A 22,502-nucleotide genomic window follows, 5' to 3' on the forward strand; every position below is an offset into this window, starting at 1 on the left:
TGGATCGAAAATATGTGAAATACGTTTTTTATTAATTTAATTTCTTAAAATACAGGAGAGAATAAACCATAATAATGAGCATTTATAGGGTATATAGTACTCAAGCACACACATAAAGCTTGCCGTAAAGAACCGACAAAATGATTATGAATGTGACATAAAACAGCAAGGAGACATTTTAATTGTTTATTAATGAACTAATGTTTCTGAGTCAGTGTCGGCTGAGAAGATGAAGCTGACATTGCTGACTCTCATCATCTCCACATGGACAAGCTTAGAGAGAGAATGCACAATTCATTTGGATTACATAATCAGAGAGTAGCCTATTCTTTTCATGAATTATTTCATTTAAAAGTAGAAATTTCAAGCTTTCTATAGATATATTTCTTATTTCTGTGAGGCAAGCAGCCTATACGCTGAGTTTCGGTTCATTTAGCCTATAAGACGCATGTAATGTATAGATTTGTTTCATGTTCTTGTTTCATGTCTCATAGTTCATGTATTTAAAGCCATTGTCTTCCATGTTACTTTGTCATGTATTGATAATGTAACCCTGCTGTTGGTGAGTGTCACTTTCAAGTCTGCTCATTGTCAATCTGCTCATCAAGTCTGCTTACGTTCAAGTTGGTTGCTTTGTTTGTTTGCTCACTATTGGATTAATAATAATCTGCACATGGGTTCATCAGCTCGCCTTCAGAGGACTTGATCGTTACAGAATACACAACCAACAATATGAACCCAGCAGTTTCTCTGCTTTTGCGCCTCCGCCAAGGAAACAAGGCCATAGAGAGCTATGTTCAAGACTTTTGTGAACTTGCTCACCTTGTGGATTTTAACGATGTTGCTTTGAAAGACATTTTTCGTTTTGGGTTAAATTAACCTGTTCGTTCACGGCTTCCAGGGGAATATATAGACCATGCCCTTCTGTTAATTGGATCCTCATTTACTGTAGGAATTGCGGAAGAGGAGCCCCGCAATCCTACAGCATCCACCACACCAGAGTTTTTCCACACCCCGACCATCATTTTTGGGTTTATTCATGCCATGCCAGGGCCTGTTCATGCCATGCCTGCCAAGCCAAGACCTGTTCATGTCATGCCTGCAAAGTCAGTACCTGTTCACGTTAAGTCTGCCAAGCCAGGGCCTATTCATGCCATGCATGTCACGCTAAAGTCTGTTCACAACATGGCTTCCATACCAGAGCCCTTGATCAAGATGGCCACCACGCCTGTGTCTTCAGACAAGATGACCGCTCCGCCAGTGTCTTCAGACAAGATGGCCGCTCCGCCTGTGTTTTCAGACAAGATGGCCGCCCCGCCAGTGTCTTCAGACAAGATGGCCGCTATGCCAGAGTTTCTTCACGTCATGCCTGCCAGTCTAGAGACTTTTCACATCATGCCTTCCCAGCCAGAGACTGCTCATGCCATGCCTGCCCAGCCAGAGGCTGTTCACATCATGCCGGTCAAGTCTGAACCTGTTCACATTGTGCCTGCCACGCCTGAGCCCTCAGCCGAGATGGCTGCCACGCCTGAGCCCTCAGCCGAGATGGCTGCTCTAGAATGTGCAGCACTTACAATTGTAAGCTATCCTGTGTGTATGGGCCACACACGCCTCCACACCAGAGCATCTCCACATCATGGCCCATGTCCGCCAGTGCACCAGGACCCTCTGCTCCACATCCCAGGTCCGCCAGTGCACCAGGACCCTCTTCTCCATGGCCCAGGTCCGCCGTGGAGCAGAGGGTCCTGGTGCACTGGCAGACCTGGGCCATGGAGCAGAGGGTCCTGGTGCACTGGCGGACCTGGGCCATGGAGAAGAGGGTCCTGGTCTACTGGCGGACCTAGTTATAGTTACTAGTTACTTCTCACAAATAGTAACTGAGTTACATCATTATAAAAGTAACTAATTACCAGGGAAAGTAACCATTGCGTTACGATTTATTATTTATTTATTTATTTATTTTCAAATATTTCAAATAACTTGGATGCCCCCAATATTAAGTCTGTTAAATTAATGAAATGGACACTAAATAGAAAAAAAAAAAAAAAAAAAAAAAAAAATATATATATATATATAAAACAATGTACACTAATCCACACTATTTTAATGTTGCTGTGGGACAATATGAGAGACGCCTATCAAATTCAATACATTATTGTAAAATTATCATTACTATAGTGGAACAATAAAACAAAATAAATGGTTTAGAACTTTTAATGTTGATTGCACAGACCACAACTAGCCAACAAATAAGTCTAAAAATAAATTATGCTTGATCTGACTTGACTCATGATTCGCTCTTGCTCACAACATGAAATTGCTCTGTACTATATATGTAGCCATTAAAGAAACGGATTTAGTTTCATATGTATGTTTAGACAGGCCTATTATAATGTTATTTTTTAATTTCATCTATTTGATTGACAAATGAACAGCATGAATAAGAGAGGATACATCATAAGAGGCACAATATATCGGGAGACATAAAATGGGTCAAAAATGATTTTGACCACTTCATTAAGTTTTGTTTTGTAGAAAGCCTTTCTTTAAAGTGAATTTAATTTTGTAAAAATGGACATTCTTTCCCTGGTAATTAGTTACTTTTATAATGATGTAACTCAGTTACTAACTCAGTTACTATTTGTGAGAAGTAACTAGTAACTATAATTACTTTTTTAAAGTAACGTGCCCAACACTGTTAATAATTAACTATTTTTACAACGGAGGGATTAAATAAAAAACCTACTCTAGCTTGATAATAACTTTTTCGTAGAGCTGCTGTAAAGCCAAAACAATCTCTGTCCATTAATTTTCCTATTATCACTGTGAAACTGCTTTGAAACAATCTGTATCGTGAAAAGCGTTATATAAATGAAGATGACTTGACTTGACATGCTGTAGTTGTTATTAAAAATTGATGCAGGTTTGAGCTCTTTTGACTGTGCTGAATAATGAGCAGAATAATTTTCATCACTTCTGCTTGTACTGTATGTCACTGAACTTCATTTGCTCTACCTACCATCTTTTTCAAATGGTGGACTTAATTTTTCAATGAAGTATCATGTCCATTCAAGTTCCAATGTCTTACATTACATTTTACAAATGTCTTTAAAGGACTTTCTTATTTAACATGACATTTTTGAGTATCAGAATTCTTGCCGTTTATTTCTTAAGCTTTTATTCCCTGTGCAAAAGCAGTATTAGCAGGACATCTCTTCTTTGTTGTAATGCACTAACATGAAAAGGTCAGAGATTTAAAAGAATACAAAATAGTTTGTATAGCACAAAGCCTGAGAAACACATTCTGAGTGTCCTGTTCTTGCTGTGGTTCATTCACATGAAGTAATTAAACATTTTCAGATGCATATAAATATAAATCTTAAGTATCTATGTCATTTTCCATTCCTGTGTCACACAAATGTATATTTCTCTTACAGTATTTTGTATGCTGATATTGTTGGATTTACCCGCTTGGCCAGCGATTGCTCACCTGGAGAGCTGGTCCATATGCTGAATGAACTATTTGGCAAATTTGATCAAATTGCCAAGGTAAACTGAATCTGAAAATGAGTCACTTCAGTCCAGTAAGAGACATGTACTTTATACTTGTACTTGATACAGATGCTAATAGCTTTACCATTTCCTTCTGGTATGGAAAAAAAAAAAAATTACTTAATACAACTCAAACCAAATGTTGCAGATTAATTACCAAAAGTTGCTCTTATCAATATGTTTTCTGACTGTTGAAGTCTTTGATTGTTTCTGTGTGTTTCAGGAAAATGAATGTATGAGAATCAAAATTCTAGGGGACTGTTATTACTGTGTATCTGGCCTTCCAGAGTCTTTGCCAAATCATGCCAAAAACTGTGTGAAGATGGGACTTGACATGTGTGAAGCTATTAAGTAAGTTCAGCCCCACAAGTCTGCTTTCAGTGGTTCTCAGCTGGTGTTGTTAATATTAATTTAATATTTGATCCAGTACTTTCCAAATCTCACTTCTGCGATTTATGCATTTAGACATATTTTTTGGCTTATGTAGTTCATGGTCATTTTCATACATTTTACATGTTTATTTAGAAATTGTACAAAAACAATTTTGTTTTCTATAATATGGGTTTTTGAGCAATTGTGAGCCACTGGAGTACACATATCAAACTCTACTGTACATTTCCAAAGGGCTTGTTAATCTACTGATTGTTTCTTATAGATCTTAGCTGAAAGATTCTTTGCCTCTGATTAGCTTGAAAACATCTGTCCTAGTTTCATTATTATAAATTCTGCAAATCTGTTCACACTTTATCTCTGAAAAACAGCACTGTGAACACCTGGCTGTATTGCACATTACCACAGGAGATTACAAAATATATAATTTAAATCATCATTCTATTTCTATTTACATGTAACTCCAATTTGCATAAAATTAAAAGCTTTTCATTATACAATAAATAGACTGGGTTTTAAGCAAACTGTGTGCATACTTGTGTATGACAGATTTTAGGCAGAGTCAGTCCAGCAGCAAAGCTTCTATTCCAGTCCTATAATCCTCAACGCAGAGGGGCTGATTGGTCTCGGCCCAGTGCTGCTGTGAAGGACATGATACCTGGCCGTCCTGATAATGAGTTGGAGGCCTCAGAGGTCAGACTGTGGAAAATGACTGGTGCTCAGTCTAGACGAGAGAGCTGTCTTTCTCTTATCTCTACCTGTTCTGCAGAAGCCTGGAAGAATGAAACATCTCTATTAGTAGTTGCAGGCAAAGTGGTGGAAAATATGCTGTAAATTCCTGTTAAAGGGACAAACTGAGACACTGTAGACTCACTAGAGTTTTCATCATCTTAAACCAAGGGCTAATAATTATTTTACAGATCAGCACCATTTTAAAGGAATAATTCACAAAAAAATGAAAATGATGTTATTTACTTACTCTCATGTCTTTCCAAACCATATGACTTTTTATTTCTTCTGTTCACTGCTGAAAACATTCTTTAATACATTTACAAAATCATATAGTGACCAGGGGCTTTTAAATTCAGACTAGCACTTAGATTCATTATAGATCTTACCCTCTGTTGTAACTCTTACCCCCGGTTTCACAGACAAGGCTTAAGCTAGTCCTAGACTAAAATGCATGTTTGAGCTGTTTTAACTGAAATAAACTTGCACTGACATATCTTAAAATATGTCAGTGCCATTGTTTTGTCCCAGAATTTCAGTGAATAACAATGTAAATTTTAATCTGTCCCTACATGAAGCAATTGTACCACTTGAAGACATATGCTGCATCCCAAATCGCATACTATCCATACTAAATATTATTTGAGATTAGAGTTAAGTGTCCCAAATCGTTGTTTGTTGAAATGAGTATTCCAAAGATACCCAGATGGTTAGAATACGAAGTGCAGATCCATGTACATTCTAACAGCTAATATTGCCCACAACCTATTGCTCGTTGGGCAAGGATTCGATTAGAACTGCAAACACAAATAAAAAGTGTTCAAAAACTACAAACATGGCGGATGCATGAAGGTTAAGTAGAGAGATTTATATAAAGGGGTTTGAGTGATTAGTAATCAGTATCTAACCTGACAAAAATATATTTATTCAATGTTATCCACATTATATTTAATCTGCAATAGCATTGTGAACTTTTATAAAGATACGTTTGGTCATTAAAGCTGCAGTCCTTTTTGTTGCCATCTCTGTTTAAAATCTGCAATTGCAGTTATCTGCAGAATTATCATCTTTACATGGGTTGTGCCTCAGCACGACTCCTCACCATGGATGGATCTAATGTTTACTGTCAGTCACCGCACCGGTGTGGATACTGTACTTCGGAATCTCAGATTGTAGTCTTGATGTATGACCAAAGTAAGAATTTTCACAGGAAAATGTCATCTGAACAAGTAACATGTCTGCCACTTTTGTTCTGACCAACTGAGGGGGAAAAAAGCATTATAAATTGTGCAGATGATTGACAAGGCAGTTTAAACGGTGACAGGATACACATAACTAGCAACAGAGCTGTCCGTTAAAGACACAATTATGACGAAGCAGTATGTTCCAAAGCTTGCCTAATCTCTTGCTACAACCCAAAAGTATGTACTTTTTCTTCACAAAAACATACTTTTAGGGCATAGTATAAGTAGGTGAAATGGGACACAGCAATGGAAAATAACATAAAATACATAGGGACTAATTTTGTTGTGCTTTTATGGTGCTTTTTTCGAGCTTGACATCCTCAGTGTCCTACTCACATTTGTTGTATGGAAAAGAGCAGCTAGGACATTCTGTTAAATGTCTCTTTTTGTGCTCCACGGAAGAAAGAATGTCATGGGTTAGGAACAACAGGATGAGTAAATGAGTCATTTTCAACAGGATCATGCTCACCACTTTTGATGCATCTTTTGAATTGGTGTGACAAAAACAACATTCAAAAGATCATGCCTTTTAAAAGGTCATAGCTATGTCTCTTGTCTAAATGTGTTTCTAATCATGTTAAAGCATAAGGTTAAATCAGTGCTCTGATGTGTGATGGGATGTGTTTTTTTTCTTCTTCCTTTTCTATACAGGAAAGTGCGAGACGCCACAGGAGTGGACATTAACATGCGAGTGGGCGTTCACTCTGGAAACGTTCTCTGCGGTGTGATTGGCCTCCAGAAATGGCAATATGATGTCTGGTCTCATGATGTGACTTTAGCTAATCACATGGAAGCAGGTGGTGTACCTGGGTAAGCCGGTGTGGGATTTTTATGTAATTGTATGCTTAATTTCTGCTGTTAATCATAATTATAATATGCATTTTTAGTTTGTAGAAGATGCACAATTGTTAAAAATCTGGTGAGAAAACAATAGTAATCGCAAGTTCTTGATGAATAGACGAGTCCACATCACCTCGGTGACCCTTGAGCACTTGAACGGGTCATATAAGGTTGAAGATGGAGATGGCCAGGAACGTGATCCTTATCTAAAAGAGCATGGAGTTGTAACTTACTTAGTGATCAACCCAAAGGTATGAAAAACTCTAAAGAAATGAACAGTCGCTTTTGTTTCAGCTTTTGTAAAGTTGTCTTTCAAAACTTTATTGCTAGTGCTGCTGTCCTCTTACAAACACTTGTGTCGGTACATGTTATGTTGCTAAGTTGTTCAAGGTACTTACTAAATACAATTGAGTAGGTTTGAATAAGATTGTCTAGACTGTGGTCTGTTTCTGTGGACTGTTCCAGGCAGAGAGAAAGAGTCCTCAACACCACTACAGACCCAGACACACCATATACGGGGCTAAGATGAGAGCTTCAGTGAGGATGACCAGATACCTGGAATCCTGGGGTGCAGCCAAGCCTTTCGCCAACCTTCACCACCGAGACAGCATGACCAATGAGAACGGAAAAATCAACACCGCTGTGAGTCTCCCTGTGGGACACTATGAACAATATATATATATATATATATATATATATATATATATATATATTTTTTTTTTTTTTTTTTTTCCCAAGGCCTACATTTTTTAGTGGAGACCTAACATAGTCTTTATCAGTAATTGCTTATTGTACAAAAGTAAATAAAATGTCTTTAAATAATTTTTAAAACGACCACTGACAATTTTGAAAGCAAAAGTTTGATATACCTTGATTTATCTTTTGATGTCTGTATAACAAAACTCTACAGTATTTTAGCAACAATCATTTGTATTAACCATATTATCTAGAAGCAGGTACATTTGCTGCCAAAATACTGTATTTTGATTAGACAGACATCCTTTGATGTTAAGAACATAAGATTTTTTACTATTCTAACTATGCACGATTATATAGTTAATTATATTATTTTCATTTGGCATATTTTTTCTCCATTTTTGGTTCAAGACCCACCAGGTCAGAACCACCATTTTACATTACATTATTTTACAATGCATTTTTTAGAGTGCGTTCATACTTGTAGTTTGGTTCGTTTGGTTAGTTTGGTCCAGGCCAAAAATAAATAAATAAATAAAAACATTTAGTCCTGGTCCGATTAGCGTTCAGATTGGCAATTTTATCACAGAAACAAAAGATACCTAACCTAAAGGCATAGGGATACGTTCACAACCTGATTGATTGGATTTTATGACGTATTGCCTATTTTGAGATGGAACATACCGAAGATCCAAAACAACGTTGTGTGCTGAGATAAATGTGCTTGTTGTGTGTGCGTAGCTTGCATATGATGGTATTTTGGCCAGCTGGGAACTCGTGAAGAGCTTATAAAATGTGTAAAGTAGTCAAAACAGCGGCGGGAATCCCTCTGTCATACAAATGATCTGCTGCGTGGAGACGCGCGACAATGACGAGAAAAAACAATATGCGTGAGGATTCTGTCCTTTTTAGGGTCGCATGTTCCTGTTTTTGGTTCGTTTACATGTCCTTGTTGCGTTCATATTTCCATGTTGCGTTCATATATCATTCGAACCGCACCAGAGTTCGTTTGGAAGCAGACCGAGACCCATCTTTTCAGTGGTCTCGGTCCACTTGTTTGGTGCGCACCAGGGTTTGGATGGCAGTGTTCACACATGTTCAAATGAACCGCACTAACATAGCAATCGCACCAGGGTTCATTTTAATCGAACCAAACATGACAAGTGTGAACACACACTTAAATTCTGGCACAATTGTGGCAATTCTAACTTATTTGCATAATTATTAATTAAATCAAATAAATAAACAATGTAAAGCAGTCACAAGAAACTTTTTTTGTGTCTTTTGTTATTTTATTGAAATGTCCCTACTGCTAAAATTACTCACCACCTACTCCTTTCTTATTAACAGGATGTCCCCATGGGCCAGTACCACTTTAAGAGACGTTCAGAGAGGTGATTTAAGTTCTGTATCATTTTCCAACAATCACATTATTTGAGCCAACTAAAAGGCAGTTAGGCAACAGAAAAACCTAGTGAGCTGCCAAATACTGTATGTATGACACATGATGCTGCCTTAGAAACAAGGCAGCATCATTTAGATGCCTATCTACTAGAATAACCTGCATTCATATGAAACCATAAAATGCTACCTTCATAGACATGTTTTGACTTTTGTAATAGATTGTAATAGTATTGAAATATATACAGTACGAGGAATATGTATAAAATGGTAAAGATATTTTCTATATATCATTATTTATGAATGCATGAAAAAGAGTCATTTATAAGTCAGTGTCCTCTTCAGAACAAAATCTCAGAAGAAGCGTTTTGAGGAGGAACTCAATGAGAGGATGATTCGAACTTTCGATGGCATCACTTCTCAAAAGTAGGTCATCTCATATCTCAGCTGTATTTACCCCTGATGTTTAATGTTCCAGTTCTTTGTTGGTTGGTTTTATCTATCTATATCTTTTTTTATTATTATTATTTCCATAGACAATGGCTTAAATCAGAGGACATTCAGAGAATATCCTTGTTTTTCCACAATAAAACATTGGAAAAAGAGGTAAGCATTGATAAATTGCAAGCCAATGTTTACCTGCAGTGTAGTCATTCATAGTTCATCAATAATACTTCAACATATCAATAATTGAAATACAAACCTGTTTTCACTGTCATTGCATTGTCTGTTTTCACCCACAATGAGACAGAATGAGATGAATCAGTCAACTAAATTAAAAAAGACAGAAGAGTTAGATGCTCTATGACAACAGTGTGTCTATTCCCTGCAGTATAGAGCAACGACCCTGCCGGCCTTCAAATATTACATCACCTGTGCCTGCTTGATATTCTTCTGCATTTTCATCGTGCAGATCCTGGTCCTGCCAAAGTATGTTCATTCATCCTCTTTCACAGTGCATGACAACACAAGAAAATGTCTAAAGAGAAAAGGGTTTAAACAATGCATAAATATAAATTTGTTTAACAATGAATTCTTCATTTTTCTTGACTTTTGTTTCTTTCTAGTGCAGAAAGCCTTTATTTAAGCTTTAATTGTAGTGAATTGGACCTGTCAGGGTAAATTTCTTGAATTTGAGTTGGAGACGTCAGAGTGAATTTGTGAGCGAGAACACCTGTTCTCACTCTCTTGCTTTTGTGATTTAAGACATCATGTGCTCTCTGTCAATTTCAGAACTGCAGTATTGGGAATATCATTTGGAATGTCCTTCTTAATTCTGTCTGTGATTCTGCTCATTTGCTTCACTGGCCATTTCTTGGTAAGTGCCAATAGAGTGTTTATTTTGTTAATAATGTCAACACGGTTTTAGCAAGAGTTGGCTCATTCATTTCACACAAGACAATTACATTAAGTTAGGTACATAAAATTACAATTTCAATTACAATGTTTGTTCATTTTAGAAGAAATACATTTGTCTGCTACTGTTTGGAGCATTCTGTACTATTGTGAAAAAGAAGTACACTTTTCAAAAGAGTATTACAAGAATAGTATTTTAAAAGAATATACTTAAGTGCGAACTGAATGTAATGTTTTTGGACAGTCAACACTGCATGTTGTTTACAATGAAATGAAATGTGGTTACACTCAAAAAAATGATTTTTTGATGCTGTTCACTTTATGTAAACAACTTATTTTGATTCAACACCATTGTATTAGGTTTCTGGTTCAAATTTAATTGCTTCATGTTAATTTGACTTAAAACAATTACTTTTTGACTTAACTTGATGTTTTCATATTAAAATAACATGTTTCAATCAAGTAAACTCAACCAGGACTCAATCAAACAAGACTTTCACAACCCATCATGCTTTGCAAAGGGGCTGATCTAGGAGTGTAAATGTTGAAATAAACTGTTATTTTAAGCAGTTTTTAGCAACATGAGAAAATGGAGAGACTTTTTAATGTTTACTGTTCTATTATGTTGGTATTTAAAAGTTTCTGTTATGTTAATAGTTTTGGGGTTACCATCGTGGTGAAGTGTAGAACATGTGCTTGGGTTGAGGACCTGCTTACAACAATTAAAGTTGTTTTAATAATAAAACAACTGTTTTGGGTATGCCATAAAGGGAATATACCCATCTTCTGGCTATCGCCTAACAAAAAGAGACTTTACAGAGTGAAGATTTTGTAAAAGTTGTGAAAATGGTTCTTGAATGTGTCCAATGTGTCTTGAATGCTAAAATTAAGTTAACTTTATGTGCAAATTTTATTTCAACAAACAGAAAAATTAAGTAGTTTGTACAAAGACTAGTCTTGTTAGATCTACGTAATAAAATTATGCAAAAGAATTCATTATATTTTTTAAGTAAATCAAGCATATAATTTTTATCAGTGTAGTTAAACTTAAGAGGGCTCATTATTAAGTAGGACTTGGGTACATCATTAGTACATTATATATAAAAAATGTGTGAAATGAAGTGAATCGTGTTTATTCTCCACCATGACTTTGCGATAACCTTGTGTCAGATGAGGACGAGTTATACAGATTTTCTTAAGGCATACCACAATAATACAATTCATCCCACCACGTAATTTAGTACTGCAGCAATGTAATATATGTTCTATTGTATATTTAAATAATTGTATATAATAAATTATACTGAAAAATTAGTATATTAGTAGTACTTTAGACTTTCTTTCTAATCATCTTTTGAATTCTGTGAATAAAAGATTTGACTTATTTTATCTGTATTTACATTTGTGTTGACCAACACTAGCATTGCAATAAGACTGCCTCCGCCTCTTGGCTCTGGATCCTTAGATCCTCTGGAATCATCGCCAACAAGCCCTGGCCACGCATCACCCTCACCATGGCGACCACAGCCCTCATCCTGATCATGGCTGTCTTCAATATGGTATGTCAACCACAATGATACAGGAAATTTCATATGAATACTTTTGTGCTTATGGTCATACAAATAAGACACTGAGAAGCTTCCTAATTGGATCACACACATTACATTAGGGGCATTGACCACAGGAGTCTGACATGCGTTATTGCGGAGTTTCTTGGCAGAGATCTGTGTCCATCTGCGCCCTGACTGTAGAGAGCAGTTTGGCCTCCAGTTTTGGCCATTCCATTTGTGGCATATGTCACTGTTTGTAAACAAACATGAAACAAATTTGTCATTGCTAATCTTGTATTTTTCTGTCATATAGGTGGGGGGGGGGGGGGGGGGGGGGGATCTCAGAATTTTGTAATAAACTGTATGATTTGTCCTATACAGATATACCTTTCAAAAAAACACATAACATTTTATTACATCTGAATCAGTTGATTTAATACATTAATTTATTTTTCATTTAATAATTAGGAGCAAATAAAGTCACAAATCACGACCGAAATTGTGAACATTGCTGACTTATGTATATATAAAATATATATTTGTAGTATGTTTGCCTTTGGGATTTAAAAAACATAATTAAGATTCTACAATCTTAAGATTTTTCATTTCCATATGATATAATTGAAATGAACAGCAGTTTGCTTTAATGTTGCTTAAATGTTCAAAACAAAAAGCATTCATAATATTTCAATTGTTTCTTCCAGTTCTTTGTAGAAGACAACCTAACTTCCACAGATGCTGTTTATAATACATCAAATGAGACACTTCTTCAGCCTGATGGGCATCGCCTACCTTACCTGGACAAGAACACATTCTACCTTCCTGTGAGTTGACTATAGTGCTCTGTCTTTGTTAACATCTTAAATAAAATCAAACCTTTGTCAAGCTCTTCTGATGCACCTCCAAACTGTTTACAAAATATTTAGATACACTCAAAAAAGATTTTTTGTTACTTGCTCAGTTTACTTAAAATAATTTAATACAATACAGCTCTTGACATGATAACTTAATTTAGTTTGTGGATGCTTTGCATGGAGGGTAAATGTGGAAACTTAAGTGTGGTTTTATGTGTTTTTGAGCAAGATGAGAAAAGCAAGACTTGTTTTATTAGAATTTTTGTTATGTTTAGCTGTGGTGGTTACCATTGTGGTGAAGACTGGAGCTTGTGCTTAGTTTGAGAATGAGTATATTAGATAGAAGATTTTTTTTTTTTTTTCTTCTCCCCACCGATATATTATACACATTTATGGCCAAAAGGATTGTCAGTGACATTAATTTTGTGTTTTGCAAAGTTTGCTGCTTCAGTATTTGTAGATTATTTTTTCACGTTTCAGTGCAATACTGGAAAACAATGATAAACATTTTGTAAGTCTTAAAGACTTTTATTGACAAAAACATTCAATATATGCAAAGAGTCAATATTTAGAGCAGTGGTTCCCAAACCTGTCCTGGAGGACCCCCAGCACTGCACATTTTGGAGTTTGCACAGTCTCTCTCATCTAACACACCTGATTCAACTCATCAGCTCATTAGTAGAGACTGCAACACCTCAAGTAGGCATAGCTGTCAACCCTCCCGTTTTTTCCGGGTTTCTCACGTATTTTAGCTCTTTTCCCGCTGTCTTCCTGTTTTAGTATTTTCCCGTAAAATATCTCGTATTTTTACGCTCTGATTGTGTTAACTCGCAACTATCTGTGTCTGAGAAGTGGCTTGCACTTGACCACGGGCGATGCACGTAGGCTATGCATGCGCCAAACGCGTCTTTCCGCGCTCATGGAGTTTCTTTGAAAGGCTCGCGGGAAATGAAGTATATAAATTGTAATGGACATCGGGAGAAATGGGAACACGGGGGCACCGCGATGTGACCGCAAAGGGCACTTTCACTTTCACGATCAAAGTGCACGCCACTGATAAGCATTGTAAATGCAGTATTACAGTATACACATAGCATGTGTATTAAACGCGCAGTTCTCCTCTCGTGCGTCCTCCTCACTGGACGAGGCAATATCACTTTCGTTTCGCTTTCAGATATATCTTTTATAGATGCCATCAATGCTTTTACCTTTCTAGATGTATTTACCGAAATCAAAACAGTCCATAAACTATAAATCCTCACGAAAACTTCAGTCAAGCCAGCTCGCGCGTCAGCCTGAGAGATCAGCCTCCAAATTTCTCGGTTTCTGAATGGGCGGTTTGGCTTGATTGACAAACGCTAACGTTCGGGCATGATTTATATACCATCATCGACCTGTCCTAAAACGTTAGCACGCTTTGATCGATGGTTTGGAGATCGCGTGTTTCTCCGTTCGAGAGCGCATTTCCGTTGATTGTTTACAAACGAAAGCTCACAGAAACGTGAAAATGAAAAGGGTCTCATTTGGAAGAAAATATCCTAAGCTAAAAGATGATATAGAGTGACTGATTGAAGCAGCCCTTATCAAAAGTGCGGGGGTCGATTTCTGTCTTTTCAAAACTGTGGGGGTCCTGACCCCCTGTCCCCCGTGCCAACGTAATAATCGTGTAAAAAAAATCCCTTATTTTGGGGATGGATTCCGGGAAATCTCCCTTATTTTCAGTGTTCAATGTTGACAGCTATGGAAGTAGGTGTGTCAGATAAGGGCGACATACAAAATGTGCAATGCTGGGGGTCCTTCAGGAAAGGTTTGGGAACCACTGATTTAGAGTGTTGACCCTTCTTCTTCATAACTTCTGCAGTTCACTCTGGCATGCTGGATATCAGCTTCTTTGGCAAAGCCTGACTGATGGTGATCTATTCTTGCCTTATTAGTGCTCAGAGTTGTGGACTTCTGTTTGTCCACTCGCCTTTTGAGAATCGATCACATGTTCTCTATACGCTCTAAAACAGGGGTTCCCAATTCCTGGAGCCTCCCCAACACTGCACATTTTGCATGTCTCCTTTGTCTGACACACCCATTTCAGGTCTTGGAGTCTCAACCAATGAGCTGATGATCTGAATCAGGTGTGTTTGATTGAGGAGACATGGAAAACATGCAGTGTTGGGGAGGCTCCAGGGATGTGTTTGGGAACCCCTGCTCTAAAAAATGCTGGGTTGTTTCAATCCATTTTGGGGTCAAATATGAACAAACCCAACCGTTGGGTTTAAAAAGTTAATTTAAGGTTGGATTTGTCCATATTTGACCCAAACATGGGTTGAAACAACCCAGCATTTTGTGGGTTTAAGATCCGGGGAGTTGCCTGGCCACAGATCCAAAGTTTCATTGTAATAATTTCCGAGTCACTTCATTATCAAACTTGCTCTGTGACATGGTGCTTTATCATGCTGGAAAATGTATGGATTGTCACCAAATTGCACCTGGGTCATTGGGGTCACACATGGATGGTCTCAGGATGTTTCACTGTTGGCACGACACAGGATTTAGGTAGCGTTCACCTTTTCTTCTCTAGACAATCAATTTTCCAGAAGTCCCAAACAGTCGGAAGGGGAATCAGAGAAAATAACTTTGCACCAATCTTCTGCTGTCCAATGCTTCCTGTTCCTTCCTGCAGAATTTCAGTCTGTCCTTGATGTTTTTCTTGGAGAAAAATTGATTATTTGCTGCCCCTCTTGAAACCAGGTCATTGTCCAAAAGTTTTGATCTCGCTGTGCAGATGCTCTCATACCCTCCTACTGCCGATACTGAGCAAGCTCTGCACTACTGGTAACACGATTCTATGACCAACTCTTCAGGAGGAGATGGTCCTGGCGCTTGCTGGACACTCTGGGACATTCTGAATCCTCCTTCGCTGCAGTTGAACCTCTCTCCTTGAAGTTCTCGATGATCCAGTAAATGGTTCTTTCAGGTGCAATATTCTTTGCAGCAATATCCTGGCATGTGAGGCCATTTTGATGCAAAGCAATTATGGCTGCACATCTTTCTTTGGAGGTAACCATTGATAACACGATGATTGGAAACACTTATTTTATAACAATCAGTCTGCTCTTATAATCCAGTCAGAATGATAGAGTGATTTCACCTGACAAGTACTTGTTCACACTTTCCCATGTGCTGATGTTATGATTAGTGAAATGATGGCTGCATCCGAAAACTTAGGCAGCTGACTTGTTGCCTCGCTGCCCTATCAGGCAATGACTTTGCAGGCAGCATTTGTGCACAAAGGTACCTCACGAAACTGATTTCATACAGACTTCTGAGGCAGCATTAAGATTTAATGATCTACAGCAAAATAGCACAAGCTTTGGTGATAACTAAGTGAATATTGAAGTACTACAATTGTAATTCCTCGCTAGAAATGACATCAAAAGTGGAAAACAATGGTCAAAAACATACATTTACACACAAACTGACCACCAACTGCAAATGTCAGACACCATCTTTATTTTTAGCTCAACTGTCACAGAATGGAAAGCACAGGATTGTGGGATATCAAAGGCAGCAAAAGATACATCTATGCTGCCTTCAAAAATCGATCAGATGAAGGCATCTCATGAGACAGGAAGTGAAGCTAACTTTGGATTCGGACATGCCTTGATGCCTTCATACTTTGGAATGAGTCCTCTGTAGGAAGCATTTTTCAGTTTCCGGGTGCAGCTGATGTTAGCTGGTCATTTTGTGTCAGGGCCAAAAAAACAGTGAAATTTGGCTTCTTTTTTTTTTTTTTTTTTTTTTTAAGTAGCAAACTTTGCTAAACTCAACATTTGTATCACTGCCAATACTTTGGGCAATGACTTTGGGCCATGACTGTACATAACACACATACAATAACATGCATTGTGTAATAGCTAGTAGTTAACTACAAGGTTTAATTTGAGTTACTTTGACATGTCAAATTTTATTGTAGTTTACTCAGTCCAGTTTTTGCTAAACTAGGTAGTTTACATTTTAATTTGAATAAAACCTATTCCCAACATGTGGAATTACTGTCAACAAATTAATTTCAACCAAAGAGTTATCTTTTAAGCACATACTCTATTTCTTTTCCTATGCCATGGAAAAACTATTCAGTGTGAAGGTCATTTTGCTTGTTGTTATAGGATTAATGCAGCTTAACACAGCTTTTCAAACAGGGATTTAATTACCTAATTACACAGTACTGAAATCATTCTAATATAGCTTCTCTCTCTCTTTTTTAAATTTTAAATTTTGGAAATAAGTTTTCACTGGTACTAATACACACTGCAGTTAAAATCTGGCAGATTTTGTGCAAAAGCAGTTCAGCCTGAAAAACAGGCCTTAGGCAAAAGGATTCAAAGTATTCCATAAGTATTTACTATTTATTAAAATGCAAAGCTTTTTTGTAGATAGATCGCATCTGTTTATATTTTTTGATTTAAATATAGTTTGTTTAATAAGAACATAAGTGTTTTTTGTTGTTGTTGTTGTTGTTGTTGTTGTTGTTGTTTTACAGTAACAATACAATGTTTATGATTTCTGTATTTTTCTGCCATTAGTATTTTATCTACAGTTGCATTCTGGGTCTGATCTCCTGCTCAGTGTTTCTGAGGATCAACTATGAGCTGAAGATGCTCATCATGCTGACAGCCGTGGTGCTTTACAACATCATCATACTTCAAACACATGCATCCCTGCTAGATGAGTACAGCAAGTTCCTCTACAAAACAGAAATCCAGGAAAGGTGATAGCTTGTTAAATACACTTGTTATAGGTATAATGGGGTTCTTTCAGGTCTATCCTTTTTTAGGTCAGTCAAGTTCTTCCACACCAGACTTAGTAAACCATTTCTTTAGGATTACGCTTTGTGCACAGGGGCATTGTCAAGCTGAAACAGAAAACATCTCTCCTCAAACTGTTAGAAGTACACAGTTATCCAGATGTCATTGTATATTCATTTGTTTTCAGTGAATTTCACTGGGGCCTATGGAGCCCCTAAAGGCACATTTAATTATTGTGTGCTCACGAGAAACTTTCACATGCGCTCGAAACTTTTTGCGTGCTCTCAAGAAAGTATTACAGTCTCTGGATTATGTATACCAGGCCTATAACCTATTTCCTTTGTGCACCACTGCCATTTTATTATAAAGAAAACAAGAGTATAGATGTGCATTAATTATTAAAGATCTGTTTGATCAAATTTTGGCTTTCTTTAGGGAAGTATACCTCCTATACCATGGCCAGTTTATGTCTGCTTTAACGAGCTAATGGCTCAATTTGTCTGTGTGAGCATTTGTCAAGTTCAAGGGTCCATAAAAACAGATTGACAGTAAAAGGTGCTTAAATTTTGGCTTTTGTTAGAGCAGTAGTACATCATATTTCAGAGCCTTATGTCCCCTTCAATTCTGTGGAGACAGAGAAACTGCGGTGTGAAGTGGGCTGATGGCGCAATAGGTGGCTCAATAGCACTGTCCTATATGCTCAGTTTAATAGTTCATAAAAAAACGACTGGTACAGTAAAAGTGCTTAAATTTTGAATTTCGTTAGGGCAGTAATATATATATATATAGTATGAATGTGTGTGTGTGTGTCACTGCCATTTTACTATGAGTCTGTGGACCTACTATGGACCTGCCTTGAATTTGGCAAAATTATTATTATTATTATTATTATTATTATTATTAGTATTGCACCATTAGCCCATTTCAAGCCCATTTTCTCGGCCATCTCAGGATGCTTTAAAGCCGACATAAGGCCGTGGGTTTACTATGAAGAAAACAACAGTATGGATGAATTAATAAAGCCTATTTGCTCAATAATTCGTTTTTCGGGCAGTAGATACCCTTGGCCTTATGTTGGCTTTAAAGCACCCTGATACGGCAGAGAAGCCGCGCCTTGAAATGGGCTAATGGTGCAATACTGTGGTCATTTGCCAAATTCAAGGCAGGTCCATAAAGCCAAGTTCAAAAGGTCCAGTATATTTATAATATCACGGCCTTATGTCTGCTTTAATGCATTCTCTGTGACGGCCGAGAAACCGCACTGTGAAATGTACTGATTGTGCAATACGACTCTGTGCATTGAGCTTTGATTTTAGATTTTGTTTGAGCAGTTCGTGGAGTACGACGCAGAATTCAGCTCTTTATTAATTTTTTCATTACTGAAGTGCCTTTATAACGAGAGGCTTTGTCAATTTATAGCACTGCTCCCAATAAGCGCTATTAGAATAGAATGAAGAATCTCAGCATTTCTCCGCCATCTGCTAGGATGCATTAAATCTGACAAAGTGGCTTAATAAAGGATGTTTTGATCTTGTGAAATACAAAATAAAATAATTTTTTAACATATTTTATAGTTCCAATATTTTTTAATATATAGGCCTGCTGCCCTAATGAAATCTAAAATTTGAGCACTTTTTACTGTACCGGTTGTTTTTTTTTTATGAACCATTAAACTGAGCAGAGAGTGCACCCTGAGCTGCCTATTGCACCATCAGCCTATTTCACAGTGCAGTTTCTCGGCCTGTACTTCTCTAACGAAATCCAAAATCTGAGCACCTTTTACTGTGTCAATCTGTTTTTATGGACCTTTGAACTTGGCAAATGCTCACAGCCCTATTGAGCCATAGGGGCCCATTAGGTAGAAGGAAGTGTCCAGATACAGTACTTTTGGCCATGTAATGTAGAATGTATGTTGCATACCATAATAATTGTACCAACATGAAATCTGGCATATTGAGTAATTGTGTAAAATATTGTTTTGTTGTTGTTGTTTTTTACTGTAAGTTAATGTTGTCACTTGTTAAATCTGATCTGATATAGTAATCATTGGTAACCATGTGTATACCTCAAACTATCAGAATTTTTAGTGTAAAGCAATTAATACAATTATCTAAAAACTCTTGATGTTTAGGTTCTTTGTCCCAAAACTAGTCTGACAAAATAGATTTGCTTCATGCACAACAGTTTTCTGAGGATTATAGATTTTGTTCTAGAAATCAGAGATGGATGTTGAAAAGAAATCACTGTGAACCAGCACAGACACTTCCTGTTAATTGACAGCTGGGGTGGACATGGTCTGCTGGCCATCCTGGGCTGTAGATAACATGATTTGTAAAAAAAAAAAAAAAAAAAAAGTGATGCTGACAATCCTTATATCTCTGTCTCTCTGTCTCTCTGTCTCTCGTCAAAACAAGGCCAGGAGTTCTGAAAGACTTGAAAACAATGGGCTCTGTGTCTCTCTTTATATTCTTCGTCACCCTGCTTGTTCTAGCTAGACAGGTGAGTGTTCATTTTATAAGCCAAATCATTTATGAATTACAACAGTTGGTGAAATAATAAATCATAATGTTGAACTTTTATTTGCATATTGTATGTATGTACATTTTAAATGCACTTTCCAGTGTTGAGCCACAATTCAGAATTGAAGAACTAGCATCCTTTCTCAGAGAAAATAAGGTGCCCAATTTGAGGGATTGTACAATTCACAGTTAGTACTTTAAAACAACAGCAATTATAATGTTTATCGTGATATTCCATATGTTGATGAAATGTAATGACATATTCTTACAGCAGTTATGAATTTCTTTGAATTCTATTTGAATTCTACTTTCCAATTTAGCACATTCACATTTGAATTACAATTCTACATCCCGAATATAAAAGTATAAACAAAGAATGAAATGCTACATGTGGTTGAGGAAGGCAGACAAATTGGGCAAAGATATGTTTTTTGCCATAGCTTCTAAAGGATTTTAGCCAAGAGAGACAATGCAGTAAAACAAATGTACCACAGGCAATAAGTGTTATTAAGAACATTGCAAAATTATATGCAAAATTATTTAAAAGTTGCTATTGATAATACCCAGAATGAACATTCTTCTGCCAAGTAATGCAGGTAAACAGTGTAAGTTAACTGTAGGCTGTTAACTTGCTGCAATAATATAAAAGGTTCGGCCATGGGTATGTGTTTATCTGTAGCTTTAAATATGGCTCATACAATGTGATTTTAGAGTCATAATTATTCATTCCATAAAATATTATACTCCATTCTATTCTCCTGACACAGTTTAAATATGGTAGTCCTTTGTAAAGCAAAATTTGAAATTCATACAGAAATAACAATAACAATGTATAAAACACTGCTTCATTATTCCTTGCTGCTGCTAGAGACTGTTGATATTAGTAAGAGGGACATAGTCCTACAAGTAAATATTTTATTTACTTGTAATATTTTTGTATTAAATGTATCACAATTTATCACACAGACTCTGACACTGATTTCATGGGTGTTTCAGTACATGTAGTTCATTAGTATTACTTAGTTTTTAATAGTGCAGATACACAGCATTCAGCAACATGAACACTGTAATATACAGCGTGACCAAATAGTCAAAACTTGTTAGTTACATTTTTTTTTTTTTTTTGTTTGTTTGTTTGGGTGCACGTGATAGTAAAAACAGGAGATGGACAGATTGATATTCAGGGCCACTCTCCTCAGGGTGTTTGTCCAACCTCTCTCATTCATGTAATTTCAGACAAGCGTGTTGATTTAATCCACTTCTTTATTAGTCTGTTTATTACCTTCATGTGGCTTATGTTACAAAGCGATCACAGATCCCACTCCATTTATTAAAGGAAAAAGAGTGCAGTTTTCTATACCTACTTGCAATAAATTTTAAGAACCCTTGGGGTTGAATTGTGGTGCTCTTGAACCAGACAAATAAATGTAACTATAATTAATGTGTTTTTTTTTATTTATAGTTTATATAATATGTGGTCACTGTATGAAGCTTGTTCTCCTTGTTGATCAGTGTTTTTAGACAGTAGCATTTTGCAGGAAAACATACCCTTTATTTACCATGTATATCAGCATTAATTGGTTTTAAATAACACATAAGCAATGCTACATTTTTTCTTATTTAAACACAATGTGTAGACATTTACAGTGCAGGTTGGAAAAAAAATTATGTGAGCCCTTATCTAATGACTATTATGAACAGTATGTTAAATAAACTCAACTTTGCAGGATTGGTTACTGGATTGATATGAAACATGGGAGAGAGTAATGAAAGCCAATGAAGACTAGGTACAAAAATATATTTTTCAAAGTAGTGACTTATTCCATGAACATATACAGTAGTGGCAAATCTCCAGTATGTAATTATTTAATTAATTATTTAATAATGTGTTTGATTGTATTATGTAAAACAAAAAAGCTCATTGAATACAATGTAATCAGTTATTAATATTTTTATTTAAAGGATTAGTTCACTTTCAAATTAAAATTTTCCTGATAATTTACTCGCCCCCATGTCATCCAAGATGTATATGTCTTTCTTCAGTCGAAAAGAAATTAAGGTTTTTGATGAAAACATTCCAGGATTTTTCTCCATATCGTGGACTTCAATGGAACCCAAACAGTAAAAATTACAGTTTCCCCAGATGAGAAATAAGGGTCTTATCTAGAGAAACCATCGCTCATTTTCTTTAAAAAAAATAAAATAAAATAAAAACAAATAATTATATACATTTTAACAATAAATGCTCATCTTGAACTAGCTGTGGAAAATGAGCAATGGTTTCTCTAGATAAGACCCTTTATTTCTCGTCTGGGATCGCTCTAAACTGTAATTTTGACCTCCAACCATTTGGGCTCCATTGAAGTCCACTATATGGAGAAAAATCCTGGAATGTTTTCATCAAAAACCTTAATTTCTTTTCGAGTGAAGAAAGAAAGACATGAACATCTTGGATGACATGGGTGTGAGTAAATTATCAGGAAATTTTAATTTGAAAGTGAACTAATCCTTTAAGGGAGACCTTGTTTTTGATTACAGCAGCCATTCTCCTAGGCATTAACTCACTAATCTT

The 22,502-nt window shown here is 36.5% G+C and overlaps 1 protein-coding gene across 4 annotated transcripts in view; it reads left to right on the forward strand.

Moving 5' to 3' along the window:
• The window catches only part of adcy2a (adenylate cyclase 2a), a 152,457-nt gene that overhangs the window by 120,144 nt on the left and 9,811 nt on the right, over nucleotides 1-22,502 (forward strand). For all 4 annotated transcript variants that reach the window (XR_007178960.1, XM_048152166.1, XM_048152167.1 and 1 more), the window contains 14 exons: nucleotides 3,438-3,549; nucleotides 3,776-3,903; nucleotides 6,567-6,725; nucleotides 6,874-7,006; nucleotides 7,221-7,397; nucleotides 8,802-8,845; nucleotides 9,198-9,278; nucleotides 9,389-9,458; nucleotides 9,685-9,782; nucleotides 10,086-10,170; nucleotides 11,630-11,767; nucleotides 12,463-12,582; nucleotides 17,190-17,374; nucleotides 19,826-19,910. Coding sequence is in view for 3 of the 4 variants with exons in the window: in XM_048152166.1 (XP_048008123.1) it covers nucleotides 3,438-3,549; nucleotides 3,776-3,903; nucleotides 6,567-6,725; nucleotides 6,874-7,006; nucleotides 7,221-7,397; nucleotides 8,802-8,845; nucleotides 9,198-9,278; nucleotides 9,389-9,458; nucleotides 9,685-9,782; nucleotides 10,086-10,170; nucleotides 11,630-11,767; nucleotides 12,463-12,582; nucleotides 17,190-17,374; nucleotides 19,826-19,910 (1,615 nt within the window). In the remaining variant the exon portion in view is untranslated. The remainder of the gene's footprint in view (nucleotides 1-3,437; nucleotides 3,550-3,775; nucleotides 3,904-6,566; nucleotides 6,726-6,873; nucleotides 7,007-7,220; nucleotides 7,398-8,801; nucleotides 8,846-9,197; nucleotides 9,279-9,388; nucleotides 9,459-9,684; nucleotides 9,783-10,085; nucleotides 10,171-11,629; nucleotides 11,768-12,462; nucleotides 12,583-17,189; nucleotides 17,375-19,825; nucleotides 19,911-22,502) is intronic.

Source organism: Megalobrama amblycephala, linkage group LG13, assembly GCF_018812025.1.
Source record: "Megalobrama amblycephala isolate DHTTF-2021 linkage group LG13, ASM1881202v1, whole genome shotgun sequence".
In the NCBI taxonomy this organism is placed as follows: Eukaryota; Metazoa; Chordata; class Actinopteri; order Cypriniformes; family Xenocyprididae; genus Megalobrama; species Megalobrama amblycephala.